The sequence below is a fragment of the Sceloporus occidentalis genome, unplaced genomic scaffold (assembly GCF_023333645.1).
Source record: "Sceloporus occidentalis isolate IW3139 unplaced genomic scaffold, rSceOcc1.0.p SCAF_1, whole genome shotgun sequence".
NCBI classification, from domain to species: domain Eukaryota; kingdom Metazoa; phylum Chordata; class Lepidosauria; order Squamata; family Phrynosomatidae; genus Sceloporus; species Sceloporus occidentalis.
Genome location: NW_028316981.1, coordinates 306,393,465 through 306,406,309, shown reverse-complemented (window position 1 = coordinate 306,406,309; position 12,845 = coordinate 306,393,465). Strand labels below are relative to the sequence as shown.

Below are 12,845 nucleotides of genomic sequence, written 5' to 3'. Positions count from 1 at the left end.
CTCTTCCCACTTATGAAGGTTATTCATTCTCTGAACAGCCAACTGTGGGAGTAATGTATCACTAGGAAACAACCATGAAGAACTCCAATGATTACTGATTCAAACGGCACTGTCAATATACTGAATAAATCCAGAATCTGAGAAAACAATCTGTATTATGAATATTGGATTTATATGCATCTATCCCATTCAAAACCAGCAGCCCTACATTATGCGTAGGGGAAAGGGAAAGCACATTCTTTCTTCTCCTCCAATCATAAATGAAATAAAAGGAAATTACTGTTTGGTTCTAGGCACTATTTTACAATTCAGTGTGCCTGTGTTTGACAAATAGTGAATTTCAGTAGGTTTCTGTGTTCCTCAGGTCTCAACACAAGGAATTCTATTCTTATTTTTCATATTGTCACAAGATTTTGGAATTCATGGTCATGAGAGATTTGTTCTAAAAGAGTATGAATATAATTCAGTAGGCTCCTAAAATAAGTATCAAGGTTACAAAAATGACAATCAACTTTTCATAACCATTCAATCTTTTTACATATCATAGTTCTATGCTGAATTGTATAGATCAATGCACTATATAGAAACCTAAACATTATATACCTGGAACTATTACCTAAATTAAGTTAAACTATTCAATTACCTGGGGGCTGGGGAAAGAAAAAGGATAAAATATTCCCATAAAGTGCTACAATGTAGAATGCCACTCTACATAGGCTTTACTAGCACTCACTCTGAGCCTGTCCTTGGGCAGTGCAACAGCTCCTTGCTTGATGATTTCCAGAACTCTCTCCACTGACAATTCAGCTCCAGCTTGCTCAATCCGTGAACTAAAGAAACTGATCACCTGCAAGGCAATGGGCAAAACAGTAAAAGCATGAGTTAATTAAGCAATGCCAGGCTTTCTGTCAACCTGGTGCTTTTCTTAAAAGCACCAAAACCTTGAAAACTGTCCCAAATGAACTATTATGGTGATTTTTACAAACTTTGTGCCTTCCTAATGGAAGAAAACCCCATAAAATGCATAGGTGACTTGAAGGCAGGCACACACACATATACTCATACACTGTTCATCAACTGTCAAGTCTAATGGCAGAATGAAGATCATATTTAGCATTCACTATTCAATTATATCACATGGGAAATTTAAGCATTCTTATTTGCAAATATACCTCTTACTTAAAAATGCTGTGGCTACAATCCAAAGCTGTATATAGACCAAATTCAGAGGAGTATAAATGACCAAGAGATCAAGCTCCAGACTACAGAGTCCCCACTTCCGATCTCATCTCAGCCATGAACTCTCTGCAGCCTCAGCAAGCCACAATTTACTTCCCACCCCTATATGCAGTAGAGAAGTAGTTTATTTTTTATTTCATTTGTATGCTTACATTAGTCATCCTTGCAACAATTATCAATATACCTCACATAATTTTTGCAAGGATGACTAATGTCAGCTACTTTAACTACTCTGCATTTCACAGAGGACTCAAATCTTTAGGGGCTGGTGAGCACATTTTCTATGTTGAGGTAGACACTATCTAGGTCCATTTCAATCTGGCTTCAGACCTGGCTATGGGACAGAGACAGCTTTGGTCGTTTTGGTGGATGGCCTCCGCAGGGAACTGGACATGGGGAGTGTGTCCCTGTCGGTTCTGCTGGATCTCTCAGCAGCGTTCAATACCATCAACCATGGTGTCCTTCTGGGCCACCTTTTGGGATGGGACTTGGGGGCCCTATTATGCAGTGGTTCCAGTCTTTCTTGGAGGGGCAGACTCAAAAGGTGGTGTTGGGGGACTCCTGTTCGACTCCTTTGGCTGCTGACCTGTGGAATCTCTCAAGGTTCTGTTCTGTCCCCCATATTATTCAACATTTACATGAAACGACTGGAAGAGATCATCCGGGGTTTTGGAGTGAGGTGTCACCAGTATGTTGATGACACCCAACTCTATCTCTCTTTTCCATCTGAATCCATGGAAGCTGTCTCTGTACTGAATCAGTGTCTGCTGTCAATAATGGACTTGATGAGGGCAAATAAACAAATTGAAGCTTGATCCAGACAAGACAGAGGTGCTTCTGTACAGTTGTAAGGCAGATCAGGGAACTGGGGCTTTGCCTGTGCTGGATATGGTTACACTCCCTCTGAAATCTCAGGCTAGCAGCTTGGGTGGGCTCCTGGACTCCACTCTGAGCCTGGATGCCCAGGTTTCAGCAGTGGCCAGGAGTTCATTTGCACAACTTAAACTTGTGCACCAGCTGTGCCCGTTCTTTGAGACATCAGATCTGGCTACAGTGACACATGCCTTGATTACATCCCGTTTGGACTTCTGCAATGCACTCTATTTGGGGCTGCCTTTGGAAACTGTCCGGAAACTTCAATGGGTTCAACACGCTGTAGCCATAATGCTGAACAGGGCCAGTTACAGGGAGCATATAACTCCCTTGTAAAAACAGCTCCACTGGCAACCCATTCGTTTCTGGGCACAATTCAAAGTGCTGGTCACGACCTATAAAGCCCTACATGGCTTGGATCCAGACTATTTGAGAGACCATATCTCTCCATATGAAACTGCAAGCATAAACTCACAGTTCTCTCTCCAGTTCAGGATCAACGACCCAAACTCTCTCTAGCCTCACTCCACATGCCTTTCACTTTCAACACTTAAGATCTACATGTAATTTAAAAAAAAATTATCAGCCTATTACCACATATCTGCTTCACAACACAAAATTATAGTACTTTGATATTACATTAACTGACATGGCTCTGAAATGTTTTGTGAGGTGCTAGTACCTCATTAAACTACTAATCCCAGGAGTTGGTAGGAAGCTGCAATGGCAGTTAAATTGGTATCAAAGTGTGATACTTGTCTAGTGCAGTGATTCCCAAGTGGGTAGCATCACCCCTGGGGGGTAAAGATCAAGGGACACAGTGAGGAAAAGGGGGCAGCGGGGGGGGGGGGGGCTTCAATCAAAGTACTGGCATGCAAGAAAGACATGGGGAATTAATGGCCATGGTGGGGATGATGTTTGCATGAAATTTCTCTTTTCTGGGTCCCTTAAAACTATTGCACAGGCTCACTGATCGCTTCATATGGAGGTGTTTCCTGCTCTTTGTCTGCCTCCACAAGCTCATTCCCTTAGCTGTGACTTTCACTGGTAGTGGTTGTGGCATCTGGGAAACTCTTGCAAGACTTGGGCACCAGACATTACTTCTGTGGCTTGGAGAGGTGCCATTTTGGGACAGAATGAGTTAAGAGTATGGGACAGTAGAGCAGAAGAAGCAGCAAAAAGAAGCATTCAAATTTGGGACCCTGCTTAAGCTTTGCGAGCTTTGCTGGCAAACTGGAGCTGGGCTGTTGCTCCTGCTTCCTTTTGCTTGACTAGCTGAGAGAAGAAGTATCAGAAGAAAAAATGTTTGTGTGTGGCAAGGACAATTTAAAATGGTGTGGGGAAGGCACATCTCTGGAGAAAGAGGGGGAGGAATATATGAGATCTTTCTTAGAAAGGGTCCTTTGCCTTGGAGGGCTCCTGTAGTTAAAATCTTTCCCTTTCCCTGTCCATGCCAATCTCCAGTCCAAAGCACATGGCCTCTGTAACCCCCTACACACACACCAGCTGTGCCTTTCTCTGCCCCAGCAAAGGATTGAGAGTCCTTCCTCACCAGGGAGAAAAGAGAGAAGCCAGCTGTGCCCCTCCACGCTAGTAAAGAAGGATTGAGAATCCTTCCCCAATGGGGAGAAAAGAGCCAAGCCACCTGTTTCCCTCCATCTTGGCAAACAAGGATTGAGAATCCTTCCCCAATGGGGAGAAAAGAGACAAGCCAGCTGCACCTCTCCGTCTTGGCAAAGATGGATTCAGAATCCTCACCCACATCAGCCTTTGTTGTAAGGCCAACATAAGTGAGAAGCTTCTTGGTCACTCAGTGGGTTTCCATGGCTGAGTAGGATTTAAAACCTGGTTTCTTCAGTCAGTCCAATGCTTGAACTAGCATACCATGCTGGGTCCCCCCCCCCCCCCTCACCAGCATCCCCTGAAGATCTGCATGGGTTAGTTGATGTATATGTGTTTACCTTTGTAAGAAGCACAAGGTAATGATCTTCACTACCAATTTAAACAGAAAGATTTCAAAGAAAACATTAAACCGTATGTGTCCTGCCCTTCCAACTCTATGATAATTCTGAGAAGCATGACATTCACTTTAACATCATTGCCTTGCACTTCAGGGTCTCTCTCTTTTTCTCTCTGTATATATGTATGTATATTGCAACACAGTGTTAAGGGATGTCTACAAAGGCTGCTGATTAAATGTCTGTAAAACGTACATGCAGTCTTGAGAAAGCAGGTAGGGTAATGTCTAAAGAGAAGCAAGCCCATGTCATTGAGAATGTTAACATCCCTTTGATAATCTTCTTCAAGGACTGGGAAATGGTTTACTGCAAAGCAATAATGTGCTTGGGATGCCTTTGTACTGCAGAGCTAGACACCCAACTGGAGCCGTTAAGCCTAATTAGGCCCTTACAACTCGGCTGCTATTAGTAAAACAAAAGGAGAGCTGATGGTTTGATTACCCTGGGATTCAAATGAGACACACCATTGCTGCAAGCAAGTACAGGCATTAACCACTCCTTTTTAGAACTAGAGACTTGTCAGGCTTGCAAAGAAGGCTTTTCAAAATATGCTAAAACTGCAAAGCGCGTGAAATTTAATAGGAAAAGCACTTCTTCACTCAAGAAGTAACTAGTCTGCTGATTCTAATCACTTTGAACTGCAAATCCTAAACAAATTTCTTTCTTTAAATAATTTAACATCGCAAAGCAAACATTATAAACTTTAGAAGCTCAAGCTTTATTGCAAACACGCTTGACAAGCAGATCCTTCAACAAAAAGTTGCAGTGCATTCTCACCTCCTAGCACAGGAGGGGCAACTGTGGAAGGCTAGGGGGCAGCATTAGCTCACGCATCCAGACCCTGGAGGGTCCACTCACGACCACACCTGCTCCTGCAAACAAAGATTTTTTTTGCCCCACAATGCCCCCAAGCACCCTCTAGAGATGGCACACAAAACCATTTTTGAGAGCACGAGGAGGGCAGGGAAGAGGAGGAACAGGCACACATGTGTTCCTCCTCTTCTCGGCCATCAGCTGTGTCCGGGGAAGTCCCGCTCCCAGAAGACAGAAGACTCATCCCCTAGAAGGCAGAAGTTCCACCCCTGATGTCCTGTCCCCCTGGAAGTCCCCCCTCCCCCCAGCACTCAGTGACGCCCAGTGCAGCAACATTTTTTGAGTTTGGGGACTCAGTCTCTAAAAGGTTCACCATCACTGCTCTAGCGGACATTTTCACCATGTTTTTGTGGCTTTTCTCCCCCCCCCCCCCCCCGGGGCATTTTAGGTCATTTTGAAGCAAAACAAATTTTTGAACAATTTTGCAAAAAAAAAAAAATTGTTTTGACTCCTCAAGGTTCCAGGGAGGCTCCGAACATGATGGAAATGCCCTCACACACACTGTAGGGGTTATTTAGAAACATTTTTTAATTCCTTAGGGGGCCCTGGAGACCAGAAAAACGTTTCTGGGGGCTGCATGCAGTATATGAGCTGCATTTTGGCCACCCCTGTTCTAGCAGGACCGTTTCTAGTCAGGGTTGCTGCCAAGCAGCCCGTAGCATAGTATAGTATGGTATAGTACATTCATACACTGAATCCTCTCATGATCTGGCTGTCCCAGGTGAGCTAGATTACAACTCCCAACATGGTTAGTGATGATGGAAGTTATAGTCTAAAACTTCTAGAATGCTCCAGGTTGACAATGGTATAAACTCAGTCAAGAGCTCAATCAAGGCAGTCTGTTCTCACCTTGCAAGTTTTTCCTTTTTTTTCCAAATGAAAAGAAAACCACTCATCCTTTTGTGGCTACTAAGTACACTCTGTCCTCAGTGGGTTGTTGTATTGTGGTTACTGTTGCTTTGTCACATGCTGAGACTGGGATAGAATAGCTTGCCTAAAGCTATTGAATGAATGCATGGCAGAAATTAGATCTGAACTAGGATTGTGCCACACCAGCCTACTGCCTTGCTTATTTTTGAAAAGAAGGTTTAGAAAATTGAGAAAGAGAGATACAGACACACAATTTGCGAAATGGCCAGCGAACTTATCATCCATGCTGAAGCTAGTGCCTGATGATATCTGCTGCTCAAGACCACAAGTACACACTTTAACCTAATGAGTGCCAATAATAATAATAATAATAATAATAATAATAATAATAATAATATCCCACCTCTCCCTACAGATCGAGGTGGGTTAAAATACGTTTTAAAAAAACCCACAGAAATATATAAAATATACAGAATACAAATTATAAAACAATTAGAAAACATAGTCTCCTAACCCTCCCCCATAAACAAAAAACAATAGCAATAAAAATACAGATTAAAAATAGTTAAAACTGGCAGACAGAAATGAGGCAGCTTGGAATATATTAAATTCTTATAAATCTCAGAATAAGAATGAAAAAACTCTCTTTTTCACATCATAGCAAGTGGACACCCTGTCTACACAGAAATCCTTAAGAGCCAACGACTGGCAACTACAACAAAATCATTCTTGAATTATTTATTTGGACTTCTCTCCTTTTATGAGATGGCTTTTCAGTTACTAGTCACTTCGCAGGAAAAACTTTAACATAACAGAAGTAATAAATATTAAACGTTTGGTAACATTTAGGATATCAGTCCAGCATTTGCAATTGACAGTAAGAAAGAGTCTATCACTTTCTCCAGAACAGGAATAGATCTGGTTCTGGAACAGGCTACAGCAGCTAAATGAAAACAGAAATCATGCTGTCCCTGGTTACTAAGTGAGCCAGATGTTTTCTATCTGTATGATACTGGAGTTGTTAGAGATTAACCCTCCAAATCCCAGCAGCATGATTTACAAAATCATGCAAACAATGTATGCATATGCAAGATTATGAATATGAGTAGAACAGTATGCCACATTGGTATTCATATTTTTTCTCTCTCCAATGTCAAAAGTAGCAGGATCACAGAGAGAGAGAGAGAGAGAGAGAGAGAGAGAGAGAGAGAGAGAGAGAGCAATGAAAATTCTTCCTGCTAGGCTCCTTTTCAACATCAGGGAAGATTGAAGTCACTCCAAGAAGTGACTACTTGTATGCTCAATTTACAGTAAATTTTTACATTTCCTAGGGCAGACTGGAAGTGTCCAGCATTACGAATGCAGCATTAAGGTCATCAACTGGGTTCGCCACATGAAGCCCATTACTCTAGAGTCTAGATCTTTTAAGAATTTCACCAGCACCTCGATGGCTCCCAGGTACTATTTAAATTCTCTAATATCCAAAACTGCCCTGTCCTGGTATCTAAGGGCCGTTACAGACCGCCCAAAAGGGGCGGTCTCAGGTCGCTGCCGGTTGCAGCGTGGAGGAGCCGCAGCAACCAAACCGTGCGACTCCTCCATGCTGCAAAAAAGGAGCACGAAAATCGTGCTCCTTCCGGCAACCCAGAAGAGAAGTCGCAAGTGCCAAAGCGTGCACTCGCGACGTCTCTTCTGGGTTTGGACGTGCAGATGCAGAGGGTCCGCTACGTCAAGATGGCGACGCCCATCTGTATAGGGCGCCGCTATCTTGACGTATCGGTTACGAGCGAGGGGCAAGGCGCGTCCGGAAGCGCCGCCCCTCGCGTGTAATTGCGGCGCATGGATGCGCCTCTTAGGCCCGTCTGTAACGCGCCTAAGATTACTTCCTCCCATTTCATATTCTTCCACCAGAAGTGAATGATTACATAGTCTATTCCCTCTCTTGAAGGAGACAAGGGACAAGATCCAATGGGGTACTACTGCCAATAAAGCTGTAAGGAAAGCAAATCTGATCTACAGGGCTGAGAAACTCTCTAGAATACATCTATGATACAACAAGATAAGGCAGTTCTCTGGAACTCTAAAATAATACATTATGGTAATTACAGAACAGAGAGAAATGGAAGCTAATCTCATCCTATCCCCTGCTTGATGCAGGCTTTACAGGGCAGGGTGCACCTACTTCATCTCCAACAGATGACTGCTCAGATTCCAACAGATGGCATATAACTAGGAAGTTTCCAGTAATGTATAGCTGGAAGCCATTTCCCTACCATTTCCACCCTTTGGTTTTAGTCCTGTCTTCTGAAGCAGCAGGGAATAAGTCTGATCCATCTTCCATGAGACAAATCATTAAGTATCAGAAAACTGGGATCTCCTCCAGGCTAAAAACATTCCAACTGTTCCTCAGTGTTTCCAGACTCACTCACCATCCAGGTAGTTTTTCATGAGACACGCTCCAGAAGCATTTATCCTATGATTTACTACATAGTTGCATCAATGAAAAAGACAGTAACGTCAACATTGGCTGCAATTGCACTGCATAAATAATCTAGTTTGACACTACTTTAATTGCCATGGCTCAATGCTGTGGAATTCTGGGATTTGAACTTTATTGTGGCACCAGAGCTCTCTGATGAGAAAGCTAAATATCCCAGAATTCCATAGCATTGAGTCATGGTAGTTAAAGTAGTAACAAATTGGATTATTTCTGCAGTGCAGATGCAGCCACTATAATCTTATCCATCTGAATACAGTGACTAATGTTTTCTTCTTTCCTCCCTATTAAATTTTCCATTTCTAACTTCTCCAACGATAGTCTGAAGTCTGAAGAAGTAAGTGGCTCTGCTATCTTCTAGTTTTCATACAGTGCCTTGAAACTATAGATACTTTACATATAAATAACCTTTCTTGCCATGTGTGTGTACATGAAGCACAGCCACATACTGTATGCAAAGACCAGAAACATATCAACTGCCCTCAGCAATGAATGGAGCAACTGTTACGTCAAAAAGCATACATATGAAACATATCTGTTTAAGCAAGTAGTGTAAAGGTCATTTTGAAATATGATGGAGATTTTACTTACCAGATCTATATTTTGCATGATATCCTGGAAAGATGGATGAGTTCGAAATTGCTCAAAGAGATCACGCTTATAAAGCAATGCATACACTAGATTAGGATTATGGTGTAAAGAGTTTGTCAGGCAGGAGTTGATTATCTCTAGCATCATCCGAATGACTTCTTCAATCACATTCAAATCCTGTGCCTGCAAGAAAGATGTAGATTTTTGTTAGACAGAACATAACAAACTGTTTCATCCATACTCTATTTCTAACTGCAATAGTTTTGCAAATAATAACTTACAGGGTAAAGTGATTTTAATGTTACATACAAAAAAATAAATACTGATATTATTGAGCAGACCACGTTTAGATGGAGGTTATCACTCTTTATAACCTATCACATCATATCAATTTGGAGTCCTTCACTGAGTACACATATACATAAGGCAAACATTTAGTTCACATAGTTAATTTTATCATAGACAATAAAAGTGGCAGTTCAATAGCTATTTGTCCGTCCGTTGTTAGCTGCCCTCAAGTCAACCCCGACTTGATCTCCAAGAATCCCTATCCTTCCGTGCCCAGGTCCTGCAAGCCCTCGCCCATAACCCCCCTGATTGAGTCTATCCACCTTATCTGTGGTCTTCCTCTCTTTCTTCTATCCTCTATCTTTCCTAGCATTATTGTTTCTTCCATGCTTTCTCATTATGTGGCCAAAGTACAATAATCTCAACTTGATTATTTTTGTTTCCAAAGAGAGGTCTGATCTAATCTGTTCAAAGACCTATCTGTTTGTCTTCTTGGCTGTCCAGGGTACCCTAAGTACTCTTCTTCGGCACCACAACTTGCATGAGTTGATTTTCTTTCTGTCTGCTTCTTTCACTGTCCCGATTTCACGTCTGTACATTGTAATTGGGAATGTGATGGCCTGAACGATTCTGACTTTAGTGCTTAGTTGTATGTCTTTGGCCTCCAGTATTTTTTTCTAGTTCTTTCACAGCTGCCCTACCCATTCCTAGTCTTCTTCTTATTTCTTGACTGCAGTCTCCCTTTATGTCAGTGTTTGATCCTAGATATGGGAATACTTTAAATGTATCCATTTCCTCATTGTCTAGATTGAATTTCTGTATTTGTCTGTCTACCAGACAGTAATCTTTTCTGATCTGAGTCCTCAGTAGACAATACAGTTTTCCCATATTTCACAATTCTAGTTTAAAAACAAAAATAATACATTCTATTTTTAACCAGGCATTTATACAGATTATTCACAATTTTTTAAAATTGATGAGCCTGTTTTAGTTATAACTTTGCTAATGTTATTTTTATCATATTGTTCATTGTTCTGAGCACTATTTCATTGGAAAGTCTATTAAATACATAGCATAGAGGTTCACTGGGGGTGGGGGAATAATAATAATTTAGATGCATCCTTAGCAGTATGATCTCCCGTCCTTGGCATAATGCAACATCAGCAAAGCACAAGGATTCTGCGCTTTAACAACTAGTGTACAAGAAGAGAAATAAAATGGATGGAATCTGGCACATCTCAGTGCCAGTAATGGGGGGGGGGGGGGCAAGACACACATTAAAGCCTAAAATTCCGTTTTCTATCATTAGCTATTGAGTTCTGTCCATTACAAGCACCTGGTCAAAATCTTTGATGGAGGGGAGGAATTAGGAATTCCTGATCAAGAGCAAATATTTATTTCCTATTCTCTCCTTTATTGGTAGCGTAAGGTTTTTGATCTACTGTACTATCACAGATATTCTGCTTTACCCAGAATTGTGGTGAATGAGACCAACTGCTAGCACTATGTTAAACAAAAAAGCACCAAATGTTTTGAACAGGGAAAGAAATTTGTGCTAAGCCACTCAGTATACATGGGCACTACAGTCCTAAAATGATTGAACAGCTGTTTCCTCTCTCCCAAAGGAACAGTAATTTGGGTGTGAGTGGGGGCATGCTGGAATCTGACAGGGAGAATCTTTAACACTCTCAAATGATGACTTCCAGGATTTCCTATAGTTTTCAGAATACTTTAGGGAGCAATAAATCAGTTCAATAAAGTACTGAGGACAAGAGGCTACTGTCAGAACAGAACATGGAGAAACAGAATGGTTCCCAATTGGCAAAGGGGTCAGACAAGGCTGCATCTTATCACCTTACCTGTTCAACTTGTATGCAGAACATATTGTAAGAAGAGCAGGCTTGAACACAGAAGAAGGAGAAGTGAAAATGGGAAGAAGAAATATCAACAATCTAAACTATGTAGACGATACCATAATACTAGCTGAAAACTTCACATACCAAGAAAAACTACTAAATAAGAGCAAGGAGGAAAATACAAAGGCAGGTTTACTGTTGAAAATAAAGAAAACAAAAATAATAACCATGGGGAGTCTACACAAATTCAGCCCAAACAATGAGGATACAGAAATAGTAAAAGAGTTCGCATACCTGGGATCAAACATTGATAGGAACAGGGAATGCAGCCAGGAAAGCAGAAGAAGATTAAGATTTGTGTGTGTGTATGTGGGGGGGGGGGGGGGGGGGTTGGCGGCTATGAAAGAACTAGAAAAGATCCTAAAGTGCAAAGATATACAACTGACCACAACTTTCAGAATCGTACAAGCCATTATATTCCTTATTATCATGTTTTGGTTTTGAGAGCTAGACAGTTAAGAAAGAAGATAGGAAGAAAATCAATTCAAGAAAATGTGATGCTGGAGAAGAGTACCAAGAATCCTATGGACAGCCAAGCCAAACAAATGGATCCTAGATCAGATCAAAGCAGAAATCTCCCTGGAAGCCAAGATGACAAAACTGAGACTGTCGTACTTCGGACACATAATGAGAAGGCACAACTCATTTGAAAAAACAATAATGCTAGGAAAGGTGGAGAGGAAAAAGGAGGAAGGCTGTATGCTAGGTGGATGGACTCTATTAAGGAGGTCATGGGTATGAGTTTGTAGGAACTAAGCAGAGCTGCAGAGGACAAGGAATCTTGGAGATGTCTCATCCAAAGGGACACCATGGATCGAGATCAACTCGAGGGTGGTTAACAACGGAATAAAAATACTCGGCCACAAATAAGACTTCCCATCTAGTGAACTCTGCCCATGATGATTTTTATTTAGTTTAGTCAGTTTTTAATATGTAGTCTTTAATCTTACACTGTTTAATCTTGTTTTAAGGGTGGTATTATGTATACATGGATGTATTTTAACCTGTTGTACGCCACTTTGATTGCCTGGCAAAAAGCAGGATAGAAATAAAAAAAATTTTATTATTTTATTATTAAAAGAAGTAGCTAAAAAGGTGTAACATCAGCAGTACCGTTTTTAGAACAGATACATTAGCCATGTATTTAAGCACTCATCTGACATCTGAAGGTAACAAGGAAGAGAGAGAGAGAGAGAGAGAGAGAGAGAGATTGCGATTCAACCAAGAATTTGATTCTGAAACCACTTCTGCTCCTGGCTTCAGACCTTTACTGATGGAAGAAGGATGTTTTGTTTTGTTCTGAAATCACTGCCCCTCCTTTGTCATCCCCCTCAAAGGTTAATAAGACACATTTGAAGACTCCGAGGTTTTGCAGCCTGTGCAAGCCACCTTGGGTATGCCATAAGGATAAAGGCAGGATATAAAATGGGTAGTGCAGTGGTTTGAACACTGGATTATGATTCTGGAGACCTGGGTTCAAATGCTTGCTCAGCCATGGAAACCCCTGGGTGATCTTGGGCAAGTCACACTGTCTCGGCCTTAGAGGAAGGCAAAGGCAAACTCTGAACAAGTTTTGCAAAGGAAACCCTGTGATAGGTTCATGTTAGGGGCACCATAATTCAGAAGTGATTTGAAGACACACAACAACAACAACAACAACAACAACAACATGAATGAATC

The 12,845-nt window shown here is 41.5% G+C and overlaps 1 protein-coding gene across 5 annotated transcripts in view; it reads right to left on the bottom strand.

The window, feature by feature from the left end:
- The window catches only part of DYM (dymeclin), a 239,798-nt gene that overhangs the window by 42,343 nt on the left and 184,610 nt on the right, over positions 1 to 12,845 (bottom strand). For all 5 annotated transcript variants that reach the window (XM_089497500.1, XM_089497528.1, XM_089497508.1 and 2 more), the window contains 2 exons: positions 8,962 to 9,144; positions 734 to 847 (listed from right to left, as the gene is read on the bottom strand). In XM_089497500.1, coding sequence (XP_089353626.1) covers positions 734 to 847; positions 8,962 to 9,144 — 297 coding nt within the window. The remainder of the gene's footprint in view (positions 1 to 733; positions 848 to 8,961; positions 9,145 to 12,845) is intronic.